The sequence below is a fragment of the Atractosteus spatula genome, chromosome 5, assembly GCF_055471065.1.
Source record: "Atractosteus spatula isolate fAtrSpa1 chromosome 5, fAtrSpa1.hap1, whole genome shotgun sequence".
Classification (NCBI taxonomy): Eukaryota; Metazoa; Chordata; class Actinopteri; order Semionotiformes; family Lepisosteidae; genus Atractosteus; species Atractosteus spatula.
In genome coordinates this window covers 45,951,277-45,977,922 of record NC_142710.1, presented here as the reverse complement: position 1 = coordinate 45,977,922, position 26,646 = coordinate 45,951,277, and the positions used below count along the sequence as shown (strand labels likewise).

General features: G+C 37.9%; 2 protein-coding genes and 2 non-coding genes across 9 annotated transcripts in view; 1 reads left to right on the top strand and 3 right to left on the bottom strand.

The window, feature by feature from the left end:
- Window positions 1–113: 113 nt before the first annotated feature.
- Window positions 114–6,400, bottom strand: gnl3 (G protein nucleolar 3). Its single transcript, XM_088917654.1, has 15 exons — window positions 6,310–6,400; window positions 5,912–5,970; window positions 5,592–5,729; window positions 5,075–5,188; window positions 4,924–4,995; window positions 4,643–4,778; window positions 4,389–4,492; window positions 3,944–4,088; window positions 3,575–3,662; window positions 3,033–3,210; window positions 2,630–2,772; window positions 2,034–2,170; window positions 1,722–1,846; window positions 1,279–1,387; window positions 114–498 (listed from the first exon to the last, which is right to left on the bottom strand). The coding sequence occupies exons 1-15, from the start codon at window positions 6,320–6,322 to the stop codon at window positions 395–397; spliced, it is 1,665 nt and encodes a 554-aa protein (XP_088773780.1). The 5' UTR covers window positions 6,323–6,400; the 3' UTR covers window positions 114–394.
- On the bottom strand, window positions 1,579–1,651 carry LOC148835158 (small nucleolar RNA SNORD19). Its single transcript, XR_016091159.1, has one exon. It is a non-coding gene; the product is annotated as a small nucleolar RNA SNORD19 (small nucleolar RNA).
- Window positions 3,345–3,420, bottom strand: LOC148835157 (small nucleolar RNA SNORD69). Its single transcript, XR_016091160.1, has one exon. It is a non-coding gene; the product is annotated as a small nucleolar RNA SNORD69 (small nucleolar RNA).
- Window positions 6,391–26,646, top strand: part of pbrm1 (polybromo 1) — a 30,156-nt gene continuing 9,900 nt past the window's right edge. For 2 of the 6 annotated variants that reach the window (XM_088917652.1, XM_088917649.1), the window contains exons 1-23: window positions 6,391–7,128; window positions 7,505–7,722; window positions 8,709–8,806; window positions 9,207–9,354; window positions 9,529–9,678; window positions 11,743–11,859; window positions 11,963–12,031; window positions 12,458–12,556; window positions 12,758–12,843; window positions 12,996–13,087; window positions 13,338–13,554; window positions 13,850–13,991; window positions 14,648–14,745; window positions 16,155–16,434; window positions 18,292–18,397; window positions 18,668–19,310; window positions 19,488–19,699; window positions 19,841–20,026; window positions 20,740–20,897; window positions 21,773–22,039; window positions 22,685–22,830; window positions 23,026–23,183; window positions 26,188–26,371. In XM_088917652.1, the coding sequence (XP_088773778.1) occupies window positions 7,107–7,128; window positions 7,505–7,722; window positions 8,709–8,806; window positions 9,207–9,354; window positions 9,529–9,678; window positions 11,743–11,859; window positions 11,963–12,031; window positions 12,458–12,556; window positions 12,758–12,843; window positions 12,996–13,087; window positions 13,338–13,554; window positions 13,850–13,991; window positions 14,648–14,745; window positions 16,155–16,434; window positions 18,292–18,397; window positions 18,668–19,310; window positions 19,488–19,699; window positions 19,841–20,026; window positions 20,740–20,897; window positions 21,773–22,039; window positions 22,685–22,830; window positions 23,026–23,183; window positions 26,188–26,371 (3,896 nt within the window). In that variant the 5' untranslated portion in view covers window positions 6,391–7,106. The remainder of the gene's footprint in view (window positions 7,129–7,504; window positions 7,723–8,708; window positions 8,807–9,206; window positions 9,355–9,528; window positions 9,679–11,742; window positions 11,860–11,962; window positions 12,032–12,457; window positions 12,557–12,757; window positions 12,844–12,995; window positions 13,088–13,337; window positions 13,555–13,849; window positions 13,992–14,647; window positions 14,746–16,154; window positions 16,435–18,291; window positions 18,398–18,667; window positions 19,311–19,487; window positions 19,700–19,840; window positions 20,027–20,739; window positions 20,898–21,772; window positions 22,040–22,684; window positions 22,831–23,025; window positions 23,184–26,187; window positions 26,372–26,646) is intronic. The other 4 variants (XM_088917651.1, XM_088917653.1, XM_088917650.1 and 1 more) reach the window with 3 other exon arrangements.

The window sequence follows — 26,646 nt, the reverse complement described above, 5'->3', positions numbered from 1 at the left end:
ACTTGGTTACATTTTGAATGCCTATGGGAGTTAGGTTGTTGGTTCACCTCTGTTTTGGGGGGTAGATTTTTAATACCCTTTTTTTTAAATCAAGTTCAATAAATAAACTTAGACAGGTTTTAAATTGCTTTAATTATTCTCAAGTAAATAAAAAACAGATGTTAAGATATTTTCTAAATGTATTACAATGGAAGACCACTCGTATAACTTGTAAAACACTAGATTTTGAATGCCATATTTTACACTTTTATGTACAAGCATTGATGCAGTATATTTACAGATGTTATTGTTAGGATCAGAATTCCATGATACATCACACTTAATTAAAACTTAGTCATTTCATTCACAAGCATCAGCACATAACTGAAGAGGCTTATAAGGGTTAAATGTAAATTCAGTTAAAGTCTATATTAAAGTCATACATATCATCATCTTGCTTTGCTGTAGAAATGTCCACCTGAACAGGAATCTGTGGCAACTGCTGTTTTGAAGGAACTCCTGTAGAAAGAGAGTGGTGTTGAGTACCCAAGAGGTTATGGTGTCATTCTGCATAGCCTTTAAATTCAACCTCTGATTAATGCTCATTCCTACAGCCTCCTAACCCTACAGCCCAAATATTTAAAAACTACTGTTCATAACTGCAAACGGCAATATCAGTTAACACCATTAACACCAACAGTGCATCATTAAACAATATGTCTATCAGATATTTGAACTAAAGGGGTTGTAAATGAGCTAACCTTCTTTATAATCTCAAAGGATTTCCTCTGCATCTGCAGCATGTGATGAATGAAACAAACTCATGATTATGGTGGAAAGAGGTCAACTGTTATCTAACAGACTGGAGGGCCATTTTCCACCAAGAACATTGGTACAAAGTGACAGTGGAAATAAGTGGAAATTCAGATATGCACTGCTCAAAAGTCTATTAAATACCAATACACTACACAACTAACATCCATATTGCATTGTTTAATGGAGAGATCTAATGCAGAGATCTCGTTTACATTTGCCATGTGAAATGTTCTACACAAAGCATGACGGGTGGACACGGTCTTCAGAAATCCTTCGGAAAAGTAAAAGGGTATCTTTTCCTTCCCCTCTACTTTCCTATTTTTTAATTGTCTCAAACCATCAGCATGGACTTGGAAGCAGAATTCTGTCTGTTCAACGGAAGATAGGCAGAAAATGTGGAAGACTACAATAATGAGTATAGAAAGAATACAGTGCTTCAGTTACAAAATTCACCCGTTATAAAATTCTTTGGTGGTTACTTACCTATTGCTTTTTTGTTTGATTTAGTCAAAGTCTTTGCTTGCAATTTTCCACTTTCTTTTTTCTCCTTCACGCTCTTCTTGGGTTGAGGAACAATGTCAACTAATTCAAGCTAAAATGAAAAGCAGTTCTTGTAATTCATAATGCAAATTCCTGTAATCTAAATTCTGACTGACTAGGTGAAAATTCTGAATTTTCATTTCATGCCTTTTTGTAAGAAACTATTATATATTACATTCTTAGATTGTAAATATTAAACACTATTAACACTAAAAAAAAAACGTATAGATCTCAGATACTTGCTCCAGTTGTGAGATCAGAGTTGGATCTGTAGTCTTCATCGATAATTCCAGACTATATAATATCCTCATTTCTCACAGCAAGCAAATGTCTTAAAATCCTCATAGATTTCAAAGTACATAGAGATAACTCTGAAAATGCAATACCTCCTCTTCCTCCCCATACAGCTCAAAGTCCTCCTTCTCTCCCAGATCACTCTCATTTACAAGTCCGGATGTGGCTCCTGGGGAGAGGTACACTACACTGCTGGCCAAAGTGGGACATTTCACACCTGTCAAACAATTAAGGTTCACATCATTTCCTAAAAATATGCAAAACAAATGACTACTCAATGTCTAAATTAACTATTCTCAATTGTTACATTTTCAGAATTACACTTTCTTAGTTCTTAACTTTAAAATTTTCATATAAAAAAATAATCATATCTGCAAAAAAGTAGCCTTTGGATGTGAACTCACCAGCAATGGTTGCCATGTTCCCTTTCTGCAGCTTGTTCCTTTCCCAGGACTTCTGCATCTCTGCCACAACTGTGTCAGAGAGGTAAAAGGGAAGCTTCTGTCCTTCTGGTGGTTTAGAGTGGTAACTTAGTTTAGCCCTAAAAATTCAAAATAAAGTTAAGCATACAAAACATGGGGAAAACTGAAACCACATAATTTAGGTGAGGACTTATTTTCAGTTTGCTTTCATTCTGATCAAAAGTTACATTTTTTAATGGCTTAGCAGTATGCACATATTACTAGTTGGTACCTACGGTAAATCCATTTCAGCCCCTCTGTTGTAATTATTTCTACAAACTAATCTCTACAAAAAAAGTCTTGCCCTCACTAAAGTCATGGATGCATGGAGCTGGACTACTATCTCCTGTGCAGAATCCATTCAATGTCCAGTTTACAAATTACACTGCTGTATGTAGCGAGATCAGAGTTGGATCTTATGTGATCAGGGTTATCTCAAGACATGCTGGATTATCCCCACCTCTCACTCAGCAAGTTCTTCGTAAACATGAGTAAGTTAAATGTAATAGTCGTTCTGTAAGACTAAGAGTCTGACTTACCCAGTCCAATCACTCAAAAATGTTGCAGCAGCTTTCTCCATGTCCGGAATACCACCTTTCTGCAAAAAACCTCTTTTCTTTGCAAAACATGTCAAAAATTCCAGGGAGTTCCTGAAGTCAGGGACTGTATATTGAAGCATTATCTAAACGAGGGAAAATAATCAACAAAACCAATTCAGAAAGTGTTTGCTTTATCCAACACAGGATGAAGATCTAGTCCAATTACTGAGAGGACAATATCAGAGTTAGATCTTTCACAGTCATGAAAGACTGATGAGAATTCTCCTCACTTCTCACTCACTGATCTTTCAAACATATTATCTGCACATATTCCAACTTAAATCTTAAGTGCAAAAACACTTAAGCAAACACAGTACACTTCAGTCTCCACCTGCTCTTTTACCTGCTGTTTATTGCAGTTCTTAAGTAGGGATGCGACCGCATCTTGTGGATTTTGTAGCTGGTGAGTCTCTGGCAGGCCTCTCAGTGCCACAGCTGCTGTACAGCTAGACGGAGCCACGATGATACCAGGGCTGTCAATCATTTTGACATGATTACTGATGTGCACCTCCTGCATGCACCTGTGGAGTATTAAAAACAGGTCAATTTTACTGTGAGCCTGCCTATCAATTATGAAGCTCTCAAAGTGATACAATAAAATCTACATCATTGTAGAGCCATTACTCTCCCATGACACTAAATACAAATGTCGAGGTTAATGAAGCTCAGTGTTGGATTGAACATAGACTCCATGGATGAGTCAGAGCAAAAATGTCATCATGCTTCATTATCAACCTCCTCCCCCATTGGTCAAACCTGAACCAATTACCCCCAAATTCTGAAGACAGCAACAAAAAATTATCTGAACTAAAAAAATGTTACGCTATGTCCTGTGTTTAATCAGATTAATATAATTTACTCCCTCTTCCCAAACAGAGAACTTACTTTGTAATCCCTCTTTGTAGTCCCACATTGCAAACACGCACTCCCCTCATACTGTTGATCAGGCTGCTCTTTCCCACGTTTGGAAAGCCTGGGGGAAAAATGGAAATATTACAAAAACAGAAGAAAAAGACATCACTACTGCACTGAAAAGCACAGATAATGGTGTTGGATTAGAGGTCATTTTAAAAAGCCTCCATTTTCATGTATCACACTGTAAAATGAACTAAAATGTGCAAATCAGTGGTACAGACAACAAAGTAACATTACAAAAATTGGATTTAATGTCCTATCATAGCAGTTCACAGAATACAAAAACTTATTTTGCCAAGTGGCCTAATATTGGCACAAATAGGTCTCTGAACACCCTACCAACAATGCCAACTTTCACTGTGTTCCCCTGCTTGTGTGTTTGACAATAGTCTTCAAGAAGCTGCAGCAGGCAGGTGTTCCCCACACAAGTGACCCCTCTAGTTAGATCAATAACTCCATTGTCAGCTCTTTTCTTCTTTTCCTGCTGTAAAATCCAAACAAAAGGAGAAGAAAATTAAGAACATCTTGCTCATTTCCTAGTATGGTAGCTAAGTAAACTTAATTTTATTAGTTTAAATTAACTTAATTATCTCTTAAAAGTGTCCAGAGTTTGGGCCTCAAACACCTGCAAGGAAAACCTTTTCCAGATTCCCCCTGCTCTTTAAATAAAAAAAAAGTGTTTCTTATTTTCCGTCCAGAACGAACGTCTCTTAAGTTTCCAATTGTAACTCCATGTCCTTATTTCGCTACGGAGTGTGAAATCCTAAATAAGACAACTTCTTACCACGGTTTTGTCCTGAACCCGAGTTGATGACTTGAAGGCTACAGTAGGAAACTCAAGCTGTAGACACTGCAGCCATTTCTCCACATTATCTTTCGGTACCAGATCTAAGGATAAAGAAGATCCCAGGATATGGAATTTCACTTTTACAAGCCAAGAAAAAAACAGCAGTATTATTTTGTTCACAATAATGGATGTTAACTTAAAACAAGAATGGGAAGCTGCAAAAAATTCTTTGGCAGAGATTTGTCACTAACCGATTTTATTCAGCACGAGGAGAAGCTGCTTCTTCCCTTCATGCTTTAAAACGTTTTCTTCCAGCTGTGGGCATCGACACCCCATGGGATCTCTGGCATCCAGAACTTCCAAAATTACATCTGAAGCATCGATGACCTGAAGGGAGCAGAGGTGGACTCGTCAGCACAGACCAGCAAATAATCAAGAACAACCGTATTTAAGCTCACACAGCTTGGTGAAACCACTGACATACATCAGCTGATCACTGAGAACCACCTCACTTTCCACAAGTCTCCCTCACCTTGTTCAGCTCTCTGCACAAAATCTTTCTGGAATTTCTGTCTTTGCCTTTCGTGAGTTTTCCGGGGGCCTCCTGCAAAAGACCACATTGTCACTGATGGAAGACAGTGCCCAATAAAGAGGACAACACATAAGACAGTGTTAAACCTGACCCTTTTCCTTTTTTTAACTGGGACATCTGGGTCATTACTGGCAACTTCTAGTTTTCTTTTCTTCTCACGCTCCTTCTTTTTGGTTAGCTTCTGTTTCTCTTTAAGTTCTTCAAGCTAAGCAAAAGAGGAAAAAAAACAATGAAAATCCAGGAATAGTAAAACCAGTTTTGAGTATACATATTTTGCTCCATGAACAAGGTGACCATTGAACAGAAAAGGTTTATTTCGCACACCTAAAGAAGGCTCCACAGTCGAAATGCTGTGTCTCTTTTTCTTTTCACTACGGAATAAGCCTTTATCTGTTCCTTTGCAGCCTATGCAACCTACTTGATTTTCTGTAATTCATATAATTCATTTTGTATCTTACTGGGCTTTCATTTAATGGCTTGCTGCAATGGGCTAATTACAACTTTACCCTAAACGTTTTTAAACTAACTTAAAACATGTATTACTTGTCTTGGTGCTTAAGCAAGTATATTAGATATTAAGCTGCGCTCTAAAAAGTGAGTGGTCTTGCCTTTAGTTTCCTCTGCTCGGCCTCCTTAAGAATGTCTTCTTTAAAAGGAGCGTTGTTAGGTACTCCAAGATCTTTCTTAGCACGTTTTGCTCCTTTCTTCTTTGCCTCTTTCCGTAGCTTCCTGTTGTGTTCGCGAACCTAGAATAAGAATGAAATGTATTAAACCAAATATTGCCTATGGTCGTTCATTCTAGATAAAGAAAACAAATAGCCAACACACCGGGAGCGTGCATGACAAGAGAAACGTGGTCTGACGCCCTTCATTAAAATAACTAAGAATCTTCAGAAAAGTAATAAAATAGAAATAAATGAGCACCTACCTTTTTTTGTATTTTGTAACGCTTGGCACATGATAACCGTTTACTTGCCTTCTTCAATTCTGTAAAACACACGGAGTCAGTTGAGCTCTGGTAGGACTTGAAAAATCACATATCGTTAACGTAGCCATTTATTATCAGTCTTATTTACAGTTGATAAATAACGTTCAACTTTAACATCATGTACATTACAGAAAGATTTTAACCAAAAAGGTTAAACGAAAATTCGTTTAGCTTATGCAAAAATAAAACGCTGGTCGAAGAACCAAATATAAATCGATCAACCATTCAACTTTTTGAGCAAATATCATTTTAAAAGGGATACACTTCGTAAAAAAAGAACAGAATTTGTTAAAAGAATATAGCGTGTAAAACTACAATATTAACATATTTACACGTACTCGGTCTCTTCATTTTGAGTCCAACCCGAACACGTGCTCAACTACAGCTCTACTGCAGAAACATGTCCGACTTCCTGATCCGGTGTGCGGTTGCTGGGGAGGAGTCACTGCTACTGGCTTTGCTTTCCTCCGCGTTTCCTGTTTTGTTAATTGAATAGTTTAACAGTAACATTTTTAATCGGCTCAATTTATTTACGTTTGTTAGATAACAGGTAAGATCGATAGAAGTCTTCGTCATCGTTTTGTATTTCAAAATACACGATCAGCTGCGTGTATATTTGTATTTCACGGTGTTAAACTGCTAAACAGTCGGCCTTTCCTTTGTCTTTGTTACCGATGTGTAGCATTAGCCGAAATGCTGAAATTGTGTCTTCGTTTTGTCATATGTAGTTTACGATTAACACGTAAACGCGCGAGTTTTGTTTCAGATTCTGTAAAAAAACTGCTTTTCTAAAATTACCGCAACCATGCAATAATGTAGATTCTTGTATTCCTGACGTACGAATATAATGTGACATGCCAGTGTAAAATCTAAATGGTTGTTTTAAGTGTATATTTTAATTTAAATTTTAGTATTTTATTTTTTCTTCCAAACACAATCATATACTCAGGCCGCGTGCTCTTTATATTCATGCTGTACATATTTGTAGTTAACGTTTTTTTTATTACAGTATTCTACACGTTGAAGAGTTTTTCTCGATGGCTGTGAGCGTGTTTCTGTAGCTGTCAAAACCGCGTTTGAGAAACTTACATAGAAACTCGTGTATACAGAAATAGGTTGACGCTTGTGTACAGTAATGAAATCGCTTTCTCACAGAGGTAAGAGACCTCAACTTTTATGGGGTTTTTTCTTATTCACTGTTGTTTTTGATAGCGTTCGCTCACTGTGTTTACCATTGAAACAGTTTAATTTCTCAGTTAATTCTGAGGTGTCAGTACTCGCTTTTTACCAGCACTGTATTTTGTTGAAAATTTACGGATTCAGACTTGGTTTGAGCTTGCATCAGTTGTGAGTTTAGGCTAATTCTAATGAATGGAAGATCCGCAAATATGTTGTATATGTCAGTTCTTCGTGTGGCTAGCCGATAAAAGATAGATCTAAACACTTTTTTTTCTACCTTGTTACCCAAGAAACCATAAATATATTAATGTACCCTCTGTATGTAATTCGTGATTGCTGTGCATCAATTTGAAGGTGTTGCTACTATGGGGTCCAAAAGGAGAAGGGCGACTTCCCCTTCCAGTAGTATAAGTGGGGGGGACTTTGATGATGCGCAGACTTCAACCCCAGGTCCTGGAAGCGGCAGAAAAAGGAGAAGAGCTTCCAATATTCCTACTGTAGATCCAGTAAGTGGATTTCCAAGTATTGTTGCGCCTTTACAAAGAGACAATGAGCACAGCAGGCGGAAAAAGGTGTGTCTTACATTCAATAGTCTAACCTTGTATAGCGCATAAGACTTAATGGGGTCAGTTTTAATGTTCTAAATCACACCAAGTCTAGAGATCAAACTCCATTAACCCAGAACCTGATGTGACAATATGTTTTATGTTTTAAATAAAATTAAATGAATTTTAATTAAATATATTCATTAATTTTGATTGAAACTTTATCAAAATAAATATTGGAAAAAACTAAAATGGAAATACATCATTTGAGCACAGAGATTTTTGTAAAATACATGGTTTAGATCATGAAAAGTGACCCCACAGTTGTTGGCATTTCTCCTCCAATTCCCCCTAACAGTCCTGGCTTTTGTTGACAGTCTTGGCTTTGCTTTAATTTGATCCGCTTTCAGGTTTCCACTAATTAAGCTGATGCCAAACACAGTCAGGGGCTCTCAACCTGTTCACAATTGAGAAATAGCCTTACAAATGTGATGCACAGCAGAAACACTGTTGCTGCCTACTTACCTTCCAAAGTCTGTCTATAATAAAACAACTATGCTTTTGGCACATTGAGACTTCCCTATTTTATGAGCTGTAGGTACAATTACATGCACTGAAGCTGCTTACACAGATTGAGAGCCCTTGAGTTAAGGGGTGAATTGGGTCATTTCAAAATTACACTGCTGTTGTAACTCACAGTATAAGAAATGGCACGGAATTTACTGGCTTCTGTTAAATGTAGACTTTAAAACCGTTTCCCTATGTTTTTTTGTATAAAACACAGTAGATATAGTTTTTTGGGGAGTAAGAGAACATTGAAACATTAATTGTTAAGTTCTTCTCTGCACCTGTGAACCTAATATTTTGTTTTATTTGGAGCTATAATCAGTTTAATTACTTGCACAAAGTATATTTTGTGACTTTGTGATGTTATTTTTTTTGCTTTTTTATGCATATAAGTCCTTTTAAGTATTAGTATTTCTTAGAGTTTTACAGTATGTGTCGGTTCGCAGATTGCGGTGTGCCATGAACTTTATAACACGATTAGAGATTACAAGGATGACCATGGGAGACTGCTGTGTGAGCTCTTTCTAAGAGCACCGAAACGAAGGTAGAAGCTTTACTCTTGCTGATATTGCTGGCTTAGCTGTCTATTAAATGCATAACATGCCAAGTGCCAAGGAAGTTTCTCTTAAGTAATATAAATAATATGAAGTATTACAGAAAAACAACCCAAAAAGCATTTGTTCTCTGCATAAATTGATCTTTCCAAAAACATTATTTTCCAAATCTAAGGAAGCTTCTTGTTTGATTTTCAGTCAATGAAACTTGGCTCATTGATTATTTCATTTATACTGTGTAAGGTGGGTTGAGTAGAAATATGTATTATTATTCCTGTTGTTGAGTACTACAAAAAGAGAAATATGTTCTGTGCAGATTTGTTCTTGTTACAGAAAGATGGTCTCAGTGTGTTTAAGTGGAGCTGTCTTTAGTTTTCCCTTTTTTTGCAGGAACCAGCCAGATTATTATGAAGTGGTCACACAGCCCATAGATCTGATGAAGATACAGCAGAAGTTGAAAATGGAGGAATATGATGATGTTGAGCAGCTAACTGCTGATTTTCAGTTGATGTTCAACAATGCAAAGAGTTACTACAAGGTAAAGTTTAGGAACAGTTCTTCTGAAGAATTATTGTTATGTCTTTTGTCTATGAATGGTTTAACCTTAAATGTTTCCTAGGTGTAATGAATTTTGTGATGGTCTGTGTGTGGTCTTGTGTTACAATACCTGAATGCCTTTCAGGATGTGTTAAAATGAGTTTTGGCTTTTTAGTCCGATAGCCCGGAGTATAAAGCTGCCTGTAGACTGTGGGATCTGTACCTGCGCACCAAGAATGAGTTTGTTCAAAGAGGAGATTACGAGGAGGAAGATGAGGATGGAGAGGACACCCAGGAAAATCCAGGAACATCTACAGAAGAGGAGGTGTGAGGATCTGTGGTGTGGGAGGCAGTGGGGAGTGCACTCAGATGTGACAGAGTCTCTGTTGGGGGTGGGGCGGGGGGCAGTGCACTTGGACAAGGCAGAGTCTTTGTCAGGGGGATTCTGACGAAGCCAGGGGAGAAAGGAATGTTCAACAACCTGAAAAACTGTAATAAATGCTGCACTTGACTTCTTCTCTAATGTAAGTAAATAAAGTAAAGAGTGAGAAAAAAATGGATAGCGTATTGGTATGGAGGGGTAGTAAAAAATGAAAAAAATATTTTTTAAAGGTGATTGACAAAGAAGTCAACTTAAAATTGTTAAAGAACTTCATTTCTGTGTCTGTCTTGTGAGTGGCATTTGTGAGATAGCTACAGTTGCAAGAAAATGTTTGTGAACCCTTTGGAATTCCCTGGATTTCTGCATTAATTACTCATTAAAATGTGGTCTGATCTTCAGCTAAGTCACAATAATAGACAAATAGCACCTGCTTAAACTAATAACACACAAACAATTGTACTTCTCAATATTGAACACATTGCTTAAACATTCACAGTCCAGGCTGAAAAAAGTATGTGAACCCTTGTATTTAGTAACTGGTAGAACCTCTTTTAGCAGCAATAACCTCCACCAAATGTTTCCTGTAGCTGCTGATGAGACTTGCACAACGGTTAGGAGGAATTGTAGACCATTCCTCCTTACAGAACAGTTTCATTTCATTGATATTTCTGTGATTCCTTGCATGAACAGTTCTCTTCAGGTCATGCCACAGCATCTCAATTGGGTTGAAGTCTGGACTCTGACTTGGCCATTACAGAACACGACTTGTCTTCTGCTTCTGTTGTTAATTTACTCCTGTGTTTTGGGTCATTGTCTTGTTGCATCACCCAACTTCTATTAGGCTTCAGGTGACGGACTGCTACCCTGAGATTCTCCTGTAAAATTGCTTGATACAATTTTGAATTCATTGTTCCCTCTGTGCCTCAGGGCAAGCTGTCCAGGCCCTGAGGCAGCAAAGCAGCCCCAAACCATGATGCTCCCTCCACCATGCTTCATGGTTGGGATGAGGTTTTGGTGTTGGTGTGCAGTGCTTTTTTTCCCTCCAAACATAGGGTTGCGCGTTTCTGCCAAAGAGTTCAACTTTTGTCTCATCCATCCACAGAACATTGTCCCAGAAGCATTGTGGAATATCCAGGTGGTCTTTTGCAAACTGGAGACGTGCAGCAATGTTTTTTTTTGGAGAGCAGTGGTTTTCTTCGTGGTGTCTTTCCATTAACACCATTCTGTGTTTTTCTTATAATGGACACATGAACAGAGACTTTGGCAAGTTTAAGAGATTTCTGCAGGTCCTTTGCCGTTACCTTAGGGTTCTTTTTCACCTCCTTCAGCATTGCAAGCTGCACTCTTGCCGTGATCTTTGCAGGACGCCCACTCCTAGGGAGAGTAGCAACAGTACTGAATTTCCTGTCTTACTGTGGATTGATGAACACCCAGGCCTTTAGACATGCTTTTGTAGCCTTTTATGCATCTCTTCAATTCTTATTCTTCTAAGGTCCTCTGATATTTCTTTTGATCAGGGCATGGTTCACATGAACAGCTTTGTCTTGAGAAGAGCAGACTCTGTCAGTTACCAACCTTTGTGTGCCATTTTTATAGGGCAGGGCACCTCCAACCCACACCTCCAATCTCATCTCATTGATTGGAACACCTGACTCCAATTAGCTTTTGGAGAAGTCATTAGCCTTGAGGTTCACATACTTTTTCCAGCCTAGACTGTAAATGTTTAAATTATGTGTTCAGTGCTGACAAGAAGAAGTACAATTTTTTGTGTGTTATTAGTTTGAGCAGGTTGTGTTTGTCTATTATTGTGACTTAGTCTAAGATCAGACCACATTTTTATGAGTAATTAATGCAGAAATCCAGGTAATTCCAAAGGGTTCACAAACTTTTTCTTGCAACTGTATAAAGCATTTTATAGGGGGAATATGTTTGAATTTATTTTTATACTCTTTTGAGCTGAATAGATTTTGTCTGTTTTGTTTTTTTTTCCCTGACATTGACTGGTAGACTGCATCAAACAGTCTGAAGGAAGTTCTAGAGCAATTACTTGAAGCTGTGGTGACACACACAGAGCCGTCGGGACGTCTCATCAGTGAACTCTTTCAGAAACTGCCCTCCAAAGTGGTAAGATGCTGTACATTGGGGTCCCACTAATCACACTAATGATTAGTGCGATGATGAATTGATCTTTTTGAACCAGAATTAAATATAACCCTGTTTTTTATAGCACTACCCGGACTATTATGCCATAATTAAGGAACCAATAGATCTCAAGACCATTGCTCAGAGGATACAGGTATGTAAGAGCTTGGTGAGAGTTTTCTGATACTTAGTTTAACATGTCAATTATGGACATTGATGGAACAAGTCAAAGTTAATTCCACACTTAAAAGTAGAAAGAAAGAAGAGACATTTTGGCTGATGAGTATTCTTGAGGTGTTCACATTGCATTGTGTTCTTTTGACTTTTCAGTGTGAAGTTAAGATCTACTTGTTACTTTGCTCCCTGAACACTGACACAGCTGCCCATTTAAGATGGGCACATTAATTCTTATTGAAAGCACAGCCTTTGTTTAGGGGGAGGGGAGCAGTGGCACTGTGGCTAAGGATCTGCGCCTGTGGCTGGAAAGTTGCTGGTTCAAATCCCACGGCCGGCAGAGGAATCCTACTCCGTTGGGCCCCTGAGTTGGGCCCCTGATAACAGTGGCTATGTTACTTTCTAGATGGGACACTATAAGAGTGTGACTGCAATGGCAAAGGACATAGATCTTCTAACAAAAAATGCCAAAACATACAATGAACCAGGATCACAGGTTTTTAAGGTTTGTAGATTTTTTTCTCAAAAGATTTATTTTCTCATTATATTAAACTTTGTACTTAAGCTTATGCTTTGGTACAGTAAGTAGTATGGTATTTAAAAAGCATATTTTAACTACATTTATTTAAACTGACAGTGTACATATAATTTCTTGTAATGCTCTTTTCAATATATTGTATTTATTCTGTTTTTTTTTTAATACAAGGATGCAAACAATATAAAGAAGCTCTTCATTCAGAAAAAGGCTGAACTTGAGCATGCAGAACCTACTAAATCAAGTATCCGAATCAGGTATAACATAATCACATTCATAAATCTGATGCAGGTTTTTTTAAGACACTTTGAGTGGCTTTGTCTTACATTCCAGTAATGCTGCGTGAGATGTATAGATCTCTGACTGGACGATAGGTGGATCCATCTAAGACTAATCATGTGTTTGACAGAAACAGGAGATCTGCGCAAGGAGACCGATTGTCAGCTATTACCATGGCCTTGCAGTATGGCTCAGAGAGCGACGAGGATGCCCTTCTAGCTGGTAAGAAGCACCTAACGCCTTTCTGTGGAAGACCATCATTCTCTGAAGTTCTAGTTTCCACTTCTCTTTAAAATGGTCACAGTTTATGCTCCCGTATTAATTAATAACATTGTTTTTTGTTGAGATTCAGTATATGCACTTACTGAAACACTTACACAGAGTTTTTTAAATTCAAATAAGGTATAGTAGAGATTTACATGTGCAAGGGCCATGTAATTGTTACGGCAAATGTTTTTTGGTCTCTCCACAGGAGCAGTGCGGTACGATGAAGGGGAATCTGAGGCAGAGAGCATAAACTCCTGCATGAACATAAACAACCCCATTTTCCAGCTGTATGAAGCAGTGCGGGGAGGTCGCAACAGCCAGGGACAGCTCATTGCTGAGCCTTTTCTTCAGTTGCCTTCCAAAAAGGAATATCCAGATTACTTTCACCAAATAAAGCAACCCATTTCCCTCCATCAAATAAGGTGTGCATGCGAATGTGCAGCATCAGTAGTATTTCTCAAAATACTTAGTGGATTTTTATTCATTTGTTAGTTGTCTACAGTTTGTACCTTTATATTAAATCAGCAAAGACCTCTAAATGTGTTTTTTGTTTAAGATTTTATTTCCTTCATATAAATAAAATAGGAAATGTATTCAGGCTTTGCAGTGACATGAAACATTTCAGATAATAGCACAGGAATGGTGTGTAAATGTTAATGGTAATATAGGCATTGGAAGTGCTGTATAAGGCTCCTAAATATTGTCTGTTCTCCGCAGAAACAAGATGAGGAATAATGAATATGAAAGTGTGGACCAGATCGATGCAGACCTGAACTTGATGTTTGAGAATGCTAAACGCTATAATTTGCCCAACTCTGCTATCTACAAACGTGTTATGAAACTGCAGCAGATCCTGCAGGTAATGTTACAAACTAAGCAAGTGGGCTTTGAGACAGAACTCAGTGTTTAAGCCTCAAAATGTATTGTGCTCAGTTTTGTTTCTGCTTAATGATTCTATCTAAATAGGTCTCCCTTCAATTTTATAATAGGACTGTTTCCTTTTTATGTGGGCTAGCTGTTTTAAAACATTTGTCTGTTTTAGAAGTGCATATTATTGTATCAGATGCTCAAAAATTTCAACCTTAAATCTGATACCTGTGAATTTCAGTAATTGGATCTATTCTGTTCTCCTATAGATAGCTGTTTAGTATACGATTTTTCAATAGTTCTAAAGATGTTTTAGTTAACTTTAGCGTATGATTTCAATTCCTTTCTGTACATAGCAATAGTCAAAAGAGTCTTCTCATCTGACATGGAGGGGCGCCTCTATAAAATGTAGAGGTTGTCATGACAAAAATGGCATGATTTTCAAATGTTTATCAATACCAGCAAAGGACACAATCAAGGAATTTCCTCCTTTTAAGAAATGTACTTTTTGCAGATCATTCTGGTGTAAGTTGAGAGTATTTTAAATTTTCAGCTCTGTGAGCTGTTAGTGCAGCAGACCTGCTGGGGTTTTTAATGTTACTGCGCTACGCTGAGCAAAAGTAACTCCTGGAATATAATTCTTTTCAGTTAAAAAGAAAGGAGCTGTCTAGGAGAGAGGAGGCTGAGGATGGAGACAGCATGCTGTCCTCTGCCACATCTGACACTGGCAGCGCGAAGAGAAAGAGGTACTATTTTTTAAATAGGTATTCTTTATCATAACTTGTTTTTGTCATCATGTACGTAGTACTTAGTGAGGGAACGACAGAAAAAAACAGCAGGATTGTGTTTTCAACAAGCTAAAATTGTCTTTCTACCAAATATGCAAATTGGAGTTTAATCTAATTGAGTAACTCCAAAGGTGGTATTGTTCATAATTCAAAATATTTTATCAGAGCACTTGAATTATAATTCCTCTATTGCTAACTCACAGGTCAGGGAAAGGCAGTACAGCATTGATATATCCTTCCCTGGTACATGAAATTAGAGCCATGCTTTCAGATGAACTGAACTATTTGAAAGAACATTAATGCAATCATTTGAAGACATAATCTAATACTACCAAGTTTTTGTATGAGAAATATATTTTATAAATGGGGCTGGGAGTAGAAATGAAGATAAATCAATGTAAAGATCAGTCAAGTCCTGACAACCGCTTGTTATGCAAGCAGATTTGAAAAGTATCATGAATAATGAAACCCCCTACAGTCAGTAATACCAACTGTTATTCAGCACATGTGTTCTTGGTTTCTTCAGCACAACTTGGTTACATGTAATAATAAGGCAACAGGTTTAAACAAGTCAAATTAATACTTTTTACAATACAATGCACACAGTTTTTCCAACTCTATAAAGACATATGCAATTGCGCTAGTACCAGAGTCCTGCCTTCAGCAGTCATAACAGTAGAACTTTCTCTAGAATCTAGAATCTAGACACAGAACAAAAGTGGGAATCTGCATCCTAACAAATAAAAATCATGCCCAGGACTAACTTTCTATCTAAAATGGTTGATAAAGAAATGGGAACCAATATCACTATTCAAAATAATGTATCACCAACCAAAATCCTTTATCCTTCTACAATATAAGAAATCTGTAATTCCATCAATATCAGATAGCAATCCTTTCATTTTAAGCCTCGAGTCCAGTTCTCCTCCAGTGCTCAGATTACCTGGACAGACTGTAGAAAGTTTCTTTCTTGTGGCCCAGTTACCTCTTAGTCACTCTCTCCTCGGAGATGATTATCCCCTGTGCTTATTGTATATGCTATTTTTTTTTATCCTCCATGTTCCTGCCTTGAGCCCTGCTTTGTCCTTTGACCCAGCCCCGTGAAGACTGGCTTCATGACCTCACATAGAATGATAATTTATGTATTAGTAACACTATTAGCTCACCTGGTTCTTTGGTCAATGAGCCCAGGTTCAAGTGAGTGGATTAGATAGACACAGTCTATGGAAATGCTTAAACCGTGCTCACTGTATCACCCCTTTAGAATGAGGAAGAAAGAAACTTCTTAGAAATTTCAAACATTTTGCTAATCCCAAAACTGTGACAATATTTTTTGGTGATTCAGTTTTGCAATGTGTGTTTGTTAGCATGAAGAAGAACACTAAGAAACACCGGTTGAAGATCCTGTATAGTGCTGTGACAGAGGCTCGAGAGGCTTCCACTGGCAGGAGACTGTGTGATCTCTTCATGGTCAAGCCCTCCAAGAAGGACTACCCAGATTACTACAAAATCATTCTGGAGCCCATGGACCTGAAAACCATCGAGCATAACATCCGCTCAGATAAGTACCTCACCGAGGATGCATTCATGGAGGACATGAAGCTAATGTTCCGCAATGCTCGCCATTACAACGAGGAGGGCTCACAGGTATGTGCTGGCAAGTTCCTGCTTGAGGGGGTTTAAAGTGATAGATTTTTTTAATTAAAAAAAAACTTTTGAGGCTAGAAACCAAGAAACATACAGATGATTAGATTTTTTATCTGTACTATTGAAAGACATCTTTCTAAAAAAGAGCTCAAGGAGCAGTTGAAAAGTGTTTACTGATTATTTTGCCCTTTATCTTCTTCATGGGTGGCATGGCAGTTAGAGCGCTTGAATGGCCTTTCTATGTGTGCGCTGCAATTTTTTACTGCCTCCCAGGGGCATGCTGGCGAGATCAGTTCCCCCATGTGTGTGCACACTGTGATGGACCCAGGGTGTAGTCCTACTTTGCACCATGTGCTTCCTGGATATACTCTAGGTTGCCACAGTCCTTTCACAGGAATAGGCAGCTTTCCGATGAAGAATGGCTAAATGCCCATATTTATCCAATACCATTTAATCATTAAGGCAGTTACCAACCTCAAAAGGCCAATATAATCTTGCATGAATCCAATTAAACACTTATTTCAGTGTGCTGTTTTCATCATTGCAGTTTGTGTAGGCATTTGCACACAGTATGTAATGTGCAAATTAATTGCATGTGAATATCTGTAGATGTATTTCTGTGTCTTGTGTTTCTTCAGGTAGTATGAGATGCATTATTCTGGTGCACTAATTTATTAGCTCCTTGTTAGTTAAACTATTTGTGGTATTTCTTTCGGAACTGTAGGAGGCACTGCAAATATATAATTTGTCAGAGGCACAGCTGATCATTATTGATTTCCACTTTTGGCATTGATCCCTGCACAGAATAATTCAGGAAATTAAAATGCAACTGTGTGGATTTGATAGGACCTTAACATATAATCTGATTTTAATTATATTTATTGAATTATGAATATGTTGTGAAAATAAAGAGGTATATAAATAAAGTGAATGTTGTGGGCTGTTAAATGTAAGCATAATCAGGTGTGTTGATTTGGTTTTGTTTTGTAAATGATGCACTGTTAAAGTTTGTCCATAGCAGGTACACTTAATCAACAAACAAAATTGGTAACAACTCTCAAATATCTGTTAGCCTTCTTAAACTGGAAAAACAGTTATCTTGCATTTCTTCAAAATTTCTTTCAAGAAATTCCACTACTGTTTTTTTGTATATTGTATCTGATTTTTCAAACATTGGCATAAAAAATGTAAGGGACAATGACAAAACATTCAACCACATGTAACTCTAAATATTTTTTTTTTAGCTAAAAGATGATTATCTGATCAAATCGCCCAGAATACTCAATTCCTAAGTAGCAGATGAAGAATACATCCCCTTTTTGTGTTCATGCCCATAATTATTTGGGATGTTTACCAATAAAACTGTCTAATGGATTGATTAGTTGGTTATTGTTCAGTATAAGTGGTAATACAGTGGTAATACAGATCCCCTGGAAAGTTAATTGTCTTGCAGTGTTAAAAAAACAAGCTGTGAAAAATATAGCCCTACCAATTTGCTGTTAACTGTGTTTGTCTCATTTCTTGTCTCAGGTTATAATGTCTTTAAACATTTTTTACCTTTGTGTGCTGTTTTTGGAACATTTTCTTGAAAGAAACTGCACTTTGTCTAATTTAAACTTTTCTCATATGAAATTTAATTATTTAACAAATTTATTTAATCTGAGAAAGAACAAGAAAGAAAAACAAATATAAATAAGTACAGAAAATGGGAACTCACAGACAAAGAAATAAATGGGAAGTGATAACTAATGGTTTTGAATATAATCAAGGGACTGACCACAGTGTCACAATTTTTGCATTAATAAAGTGTCATGTAGTGTTATCAAAGTAATAACTGATTTATTGTTATTGAAAAAGGTCTATAATGATGCCAACTTTCTGGAAAAAATACTGAAGGAGAAAAGGAAAGAGCTGGGACCTTTACCAGAGGATGAAGACATGGCTTCTCCAAAACTGAAAATAAGTATGTTTGGAGTCATAAGTTAGTGCATCTACTAAATAAATTACTTGCCTAAAAACAGAACATGACAAAACAAATATTATAATGAGTCTACAGAGATTTTCTTATGGATTTTTAAATTTACAAGTAATCAAAATCTATTATTTTAAAATTATTTTATTATAGATTTGTCAGGTCTAGCCTGATGCATGATTTACATTTTTGTTACTACTAACTAAATACTTCCTGGTGCTTATTCAGCATACCTGATCATCATCAATTCCATTTTTTTAGGCAGGAAGAGTGGCATTTCTCCTAAAAAGTCAAAATACTTGACACCTCTCCAGCAGAAGCTGAACGAGCTGTACGAAGCTGTGAAAAACTACACGGACAAGCGAGGGCGCCGGCTGAGTGCCATCTTCCTGAGGCTGCCCTCACGTCAGGAGCTGCCGGATTACTATGTGACAATCAAAAAGCCTATTGACATGGAAAAGATCAAGAGCCACATGATGGCCAACAAGTACCAGGATGTGGACTCCTTGGTGGAAGACTTTGTTCTCATGTTCAACAATGCCTGTACCTACAATGAGCCAGAGTCTCTGATTTACAAAGATGCTCTTGTGCTTCACAAGGTCCTTTTGGAGACCAGGAGGGACTTGGAAGGAGGGGAGGAAAGTCATGTTCCCAATGTTACAATGTTGATACAGGAACTGATCCATAACCTGTTCGTGTCTGTGCTGAGCCACCAGGACGATGAAGGACGCTGTTACAGTGACTCCCTGGCAGAGATTCCCTCACGAGACCCTGGAAACCCCAACAAGCCTCTGTTGAATTTTGAGATCATCCGCAACAGCATTGAGAACAATCGTTACAGGAGGTTGGATGTTTTTCAAGAACACATGTTTGAGGTTTTGGAGAAAGCAAGAAGACTGCACAGGTAAAAATATTTGATATCACAAACCTTTTATCAAGCTTTATTGATACACATTCATTTTTATTTACAGGTAAGTGACAAAGAAACATTAGACACTACACAGTTTGCCATGTTCAGGGATAGCTCATAATGGAAAAGCGCTAAATAGCAAGCTTAAATGCTCTGTGAATTGTATTGCAGGACAGACTCTGAGATCTTTGAAGATGCCGTGGAGCTTCAGCAGTTCTTCATTAAGATCAGAGATGAACTCTGCAAGAATGGAGAGATCTTACTGTCGCCAGCCCTAAGCTACACGACCAAGCACTTACACAATGATGTAGAGAAAGAGAAGAAGGAAAAGCTCCCCAAGGAGATGGAGGAAGACAAACTGAAGAGAGAAGAAGAAAAGAAAGGTGGGTGTGATCAAAGAGCCATTTTGAAAAGAAATACAACAGGAATACAATAGTTTCAGGAAGTTGCTGAGTGTAAAAAAAGTTTCTTGATGTTTTTTTAAAACAAGCTCTAAATCCATAGTCTCCTTCTTGCTGTTTCAGAAGCTGAGAAAAGTGATGAGCACTCCGGTGGGGGCTGGCAGTCTGGATTGCAACGCACTTACAGTCAGGACTGCAGCTTTAAGAACAGCATGTACCATGTCGGAGATTACGTGTACGTGGAGCCAGCTGAGCCAAACCTGCAGCCTCATATTGTCTGTATTGAGAGGCTCTGGCAGGATGATGCTGGTAAGTCTTTGCGTGATAAATGCTTTCTTTCTTTCTTGCCGTTTTATGTTGACAAAAATGTCTTATAATAATTGCTTACATTTATATAGCGCTTTTTCTGGACACTCCAATCAGGAGTTTTTACTCCTTTACAGGAGTTTTACTTTACAGGAGATGGGGACTCCCCTCCACCACCACCAATGTGCAGCATCCACCTGGATGATTCGACGGCAGCCATAGTGCGCCAGAACGCTCACCACACATCAGCTATCAGTGGGGAGGAGAGCAGAGTAATGAAACCAATTCATAGAGGGGGTTATTAGGAGACCATGATTGGTAAGGGCCAATGGGAAATTTGGCCAGGATGTCGGGGTTACACCCCTACTCTTTACGAGAAACACCCTGGGATTTTTAATGACCACAGAGAGTCAGGACCTCAGTTTTACGTCTCATCCGAAGGACGGCACCTGTTTACAGTATAGTGTCCCCGTCACTATACTGGGGCATTAGGACCCACATGGACCGCAGGGTGAGCGCCCCCTGCTGGCCCCACTAACACCTCTTCCAGCAGCAACCTTAGTTTTTCCCAGGAGGTCTCCCATCCAGGTACTGACCAGGCTCACACCTGCTTAGCTTCAGTGGGCTGCCAGTTGTGAGTTGCAGGGTGATATGGCTGCTGGCTAATGTCTTGTTAAAGCAAACTTAATAACCATTAATGTTTTGTCACAATGCAGGGGAGAAGTGGCTGTATGGTTGTTGGTTCTACAGGCCGAATGAAACTTTCCATCTGGCTACACGGAAGTTCCTGGAAAAGGAGGTTTTCAAGAGTGATTACTACAACAAAGTGCCTGTCAGCAAAATACTTGGGAAGTGTGTAGTGATGTTTGTGAAGGTAAATTTAGTTGCATTCTGCGTTTTCAGAGAGATGCCCATGGTATTCCATTAACACACATATATGTGTTTATACATGCATAAACATATATTTATACAGTATATAAGGTTCTGTCAGTTGATTTTGCTTGTTTCTTTTTAATATGCTAATTTCAGTGATTGACTATCCTTTAGAAGTTTGTCATTTTTCCTGTCAGACAAATGTACGCAGCTCAGTTCACAGTTATAATGACACTTCATTGGAAGAGTATTGGGTTTTCTTGGCAGTAGGCAATTCAGTTTATCGGTTATAGGGGCTGGCAAACTATTGCTTGTTTCTCGTTTTAGATGTGCAGGTATGTATAGAAGTGTGTGGTTAGTATCTACATTTTCTGTTCTCAAGTAAAAAGGAACTTATCTTGTGTGTTTGCAACTAATTGAATGGAAGCTTATTAACGCCACAGAAAAACAAAATCTTGTTTAAAGGTGATAGTATTGGGTTTATATGAGAAAATTATTGAGTATAATTATTGCGAGGAGTATGACGATATTCTGCTGTTGTTAAAGTCAGTGCTACTTTGCACAGGATAGTATTATTTGGCATATAATGCAATATATTAATATAGTAGGCAACATTTTCACAAAGTGATTATTGCGTTTAAACTCAATTTTCTCATTTAAATGCAATACTACCTTGTATAAACAAGGTATTTTTTTTCGCTTCTGTAGAATTGCTTTCTAGAAAATATTGAAATAAGACTAGTATTTAAGCACTGCTTAATTCAAACTTTTGTGTACTAATTTAGGAATTTAAAAATTGCTTAGTTTTAATTAAAACGTGCCTATTTAAATGTCAATTTCATGTTAATAACACCAGAGCATTTCTTTCCTTTAAAGGAGTACTTTAAGCTACACCCAGAGGGCTTCAGGCCAGAGGATGTGTTTGTGTGCGAGTCCCGTTACTCAGCCAAGACAAAATCCTTTAAGAAAATCAAAATGTGGACCATGCCAGTCAGTTCTGTGAGGTTTGTCCCTCGGGATGTGCCCTTGCCTGTTGTGCGAGTGGCTTCAATGTTTGCTAATGCTACAAAACATGAACAGGAAAAAACTCCTGAAGTGACCGAGGAAGGTAGAGGAGTGGATGCTAAAGGGATCATTGATAAGGTCAGTATTGGCTGTAAGATAAAAGTGCATGCTACATAGAACATACCTAATGTCCTTGAAAGTATTATTGTAAAAATCAGTAGCTGATTAATTTGAATGCATGAAAATGCATCATTGCTATACAGAATTTCAGTAATGATAGTTCTGTCTTTGAAAAGCCCTATGTTACTAACTAAAATAATACTATGTTTTTAAGAGGTTGCTGTTCATCTAGAAAATATATTTACCCTGTTCACAGGCTGAGTTCTGTGGGTCAGACATTATGTTAGACCTGGGTCAAGTTACTTGACACTTGATCCAGATTCAACTAGTCAGTTAGGATTCCTCTCAGCAGAGTGCCTGTCTGTTGGGCACTTGGGCACCTGCAGACCTCCAGTAACATCAGTGAGATATGTGGTCATCCAGAGTCTGCTATAAGACATCATGGATTTTACAGTGAGTCGTTGCTGTGAGCTAAGACATGGAGAAGCAATAGGTAATTCAAAATGAGCTGTGTATATTTAGAAATTAATAAGTATTAATAAGAATAATTAAGAAGAAATGTTTCTGTACCTATCTTGAATACTACAGGATTAAAGTTGAAAATCAAGATGCACAATAAACAGCACTGAGGTGTTACTTGTCCCTGTTAATATCTGTTTCTAGGAGAGAGAAGATGTACCAGTAGAAATGCCCAGTGGGGAGCCGGGTTGCCAGTATTACGAACAGCTGCGTTATAATGACATGTGGTTGAAAGTGGGTGACTGTGTGTTCATCAAGTCACATGGCTTAGTGCGCCACAGAGTAGGAAGGTATGGCTGTCCACGCACCTGGGTGACTGATGGATTTTTATTCTGTGGGTGTACAGACATTGGTTTTGGAATTGCACTATAATGTATCAATCTCTTATTTGTTGCTTTTTTGCATATCTTATCATTTTTTCAGAAAATGTTTGCTTTTGTGTGGTTTGTTAAGCAGTGACTCTGAATTTCCCTTTACAACTTTAGGATTGAGAAGATGTGGGTTCGTGATGGTGCTGCCTACTTTTTAGGACCCATCTTTATCCACCCAGAAGAGACGGAGCATGAGCCAACAAAAATGTTTTACAAGAAGGAGGTGTTCTTGAGTAACCTGGAGGAAACCTGCCCTATGGCCTGCGTAATAGGTATTCTGCATTAGGTCCAATAGGTACTAGGGAATTGATTTTAATTCAGAGGGCTTTTTTTACATTCTCCAGTTATTTTTACCGTATACATACCCAATTTGATGTGATCCCAAGGCACAATACAGTGGTGTGAAAAAGTAAGTACACGTCATGAAAAGGTTTGTCTTTTTTTACATTTTTGGACAAAAGGATATTTGATCGTCATTTCAACAATACTGATAGATAAAGGTGATCTAATTTAAAAAAATAACATTGAAAAGTCACATTTTGCACTAATTTGTACTATTTAAATCAACAGAAATGCAATTTCCTTGTGGGGAAAAAGTTAGTACACCCCTGCTTTTATCATTGCATTGAAATTCCTAAACTTAGAATCAGGTACACCAAAACAGGTGCAAATAATTAGAACATCATTAGTAACTTGGAGGGAACTGCCTTATATAAACGTCAGAAACCTGCGGTCTGGTTTGGTCTTAGCAATTGAGGTTTGCGGCTACATCATGCCAAGATCAAAAGAGCTCTCTGAGGCCCTCAGAAGAAAGATTGTTGATGCCAGTGAGTCTGGGTAGGGTTTTAAAGTCATTTCCAAGCAATTTGTAGTCAATCACTCCACTGTCCGAAAGATCATCTACAAATGGAGAAAATTTCAAACCACTGGCAATCTATCCAGGCCAGGTTGTCTCACCAAATTCAGACCAAGAGCTGACCGAAAGATGCTGCAGGAAGTTTCCAAGAACCCCAGGATAACATCAAGGGATTTACAGGCAAGTCTTGCCTCTGTCAGTGTCAAAGTGCTATGTCAAAGAGTCAACCATCCGAAAAAGACCGCACAACTTTGACCTACATGCGCGGTCAGGAAGGAAGAAGCCTCTGCTCTCAAAAAAGAATATAGATGCAAGACAACACCTAGGTGAAGATCAGGACTATTGGAACAATGTGCTTTGGACGGATGAGACAAGGGTAGAGTTGTTTGGCTAGAATGCCTGACATCATGTTTGGCGAAAACCAAAAACTGCCTTTGACCAAAAGAACCTCATACCAACTGTAAAGCGTGGTGGTGAAAGCATTATAGTTTGGGGCTGCTTTTATGCCTCAGTGGGCAGAAATTTCTCCAAGTCGATGTAGGAGACTGATAGACAATTACAAGAAACGCCTTCAAGAAGTGATTTCTGCCAAAGGGGGCAACACCAGCTATTGTAGCTAGGGGGTTTATTTATTTTTTCCACAGCAGACAATTGCATTTCTGACTTTTTTTGTTGAATAAATGATTGCAAAGAATACTTTTAATTGTTATTTGTTAAATTAGATCACCTTTATCTATCAGTATTGTTGAAACGAAGATCAAATATCCATACATGCAAATATGTTGAAAAACACACACCTTTTAATGGGGTGTACTTACTTTTTCACAGCACTGCAAGTGATACCGGTGTGCCCAAATTGGTCATATTTTTTGACAAATTCTAAGCTCCGCAGAGACTTGCAGGAAATTCAGCGGTGACTTTTTGCTGGGAGCCAAGAATATGCTGGCTCTGTCTTCAACAGTGCTCAGCCAGCAGCGTATCTCTCATAAATCATAGAGCCCTACCTTTTTTCTTTAACAGCTTTAGAATTGCAGCCTTATTAAAACTGTCCTTTACATAGTATTTATTACTCACCTACACCAAAAAGATTGGAGTTTATTTCAAAAGTAAAGGTCATATTTTGTTTTAATTATGGATACAAAGGGAAAACCAGGTATACATTGCAAATAAGTATAAACATGAATAATGTGTGCATGCAATGTATTATTACAGAAAATATACAAAGACAGATTAATTGCCTCGTAAACGGAGGAGCCTTTGCTTTCTACAGATCCTTAACATGTTCTCATGCTAAAACCCAATTTATTGGTAAAGGGCTATGGAATGGAGTTCCAAAATCCTGGAAACACAATTCATCCACATTGCTTCATTGCCATAAATCCATCTGTGTAAACCCCCTTATGGCCTCTAATGCTCATATCAGGACAGCAGGCAGGTGAAGGCATCTTTGTTAGTCATGCTTATATTCCAGATAGTTTTTCACCACATCAGCTGTGTATTTGGGGTTTTAGTCTTGAAGAAGATGAATCCCTGACCTATAAGAAGCATTCCTTAGGGAGTTGTATTCTGGATCAAAGCATGCTTGTGTCCCTCAGCAGTGAAGGGACCCTTGTTTTTTATAATAAAATCTAATGGCCTTGGGTCAGATGCAGCCCCACACTGATCTACCCCATGCCTCACTGTAGCTGTTGCACACAGATTATTTTACCCTGCATTTCGTATTAAAAAAGCTAGCATTGATTATTGCCAGACAGCTCAAACTTGAACTAATCTTTAACATAATTTTCAGATTTGATCATCCCACCATTTTAATCATTTTGTTTGTTCTCTCCTTTTATCAGCTACATGTTCACTAAGACCATGTTGTACTAATGTGTATCTTACTGTTCTTGAAAAACATTATCTCTTTCACTTGCAGTGAGTCATTCCCAAGATCCATATTGGACCATCATATTAATGAATATTTCTTCTGAAAAGCTTGACATCTGTTTAGGAGTTCTTCTCAAGAGTAGTCACTCCCCAGATGCAAAATCTTACACACAGCACTAGATGAAACACAGAGTTGAGCTGCAGTCTGTCGATGGGACCTACCTTCAATAGCTAAAATGTTTATTTCTATGCACTTGTCAGAGTTTTCCTTCCTAGGAGTAATGGTACATATTTAAAACACTACATTGATATCATTGTTTACACATATATAGGCTTCATAGGGGTGGCACTTCCTGAAGGCTGTTCTGGCAACTATTGGTATAATACTAGGTAACATAGTATTATAATAATAGTACCACTATTTTTTTTACAAAAAGAATGGCGATATGTTATGTATAATGTATACCTTCTTGTTCCTTGTGTACATAATTATATCCACTATTATGAGTCTGGATAGATTGTCACTGATGTTTCTCCACACCTCTCCCCAGGGAAGTGTGTGGTGTCTTCATTTAAGGATTATCTCTCCTGTCGGCCCACGGAAGTGTCAGAGGATGATGTCCTACTCTGTGAGAGTCGCTACAATGATACGGATAAGCAGATGAAGAAGTTTAAGGGGCTGAAGCGGTTCTCCCTCTCTGCCAAAGTGGTTGATGATGAAATCTATTATTTTAGGTAAGCAGCTAAAATGGGCTGTGTAACATCATGCCTGAGATTAAAATACTTTATCAATCATCTAATGAAACACCTCTCTTAACAAATATCAGAACATGTATGTAATGGGGTTAAAAAACTTACTGCTCAATATGGCTGTGAGTTTACCATGAAAAGTGTTATGTATAATTATGGCATGTTTTAATTTAATATTCATCAATATACATGTTTATGTATCCACCAATTCTGCCCTATATTGTTGATATGTACAGCTCCTAAGTATTTTATTTTTAGTA

Coding starts and splice junctions, on each gene's coding strand:
- gnl3 (XM_088917654.1), bottom strand. Junction 3,663..3,943: donor AGTGAAAGTTGGCATTGTTG/GTAGGGTGTTCA, acceptor TTTTTCCCCCAG/GCTTTCCAAACGTGGGAAAG. Junction 499..1,278: donor ATCAAACAAAAAAGCAATAG/GTAAGTAACCAC, acceptor CTCTTTCTACAG/GAGTTCCTTCAAAACAGCAG.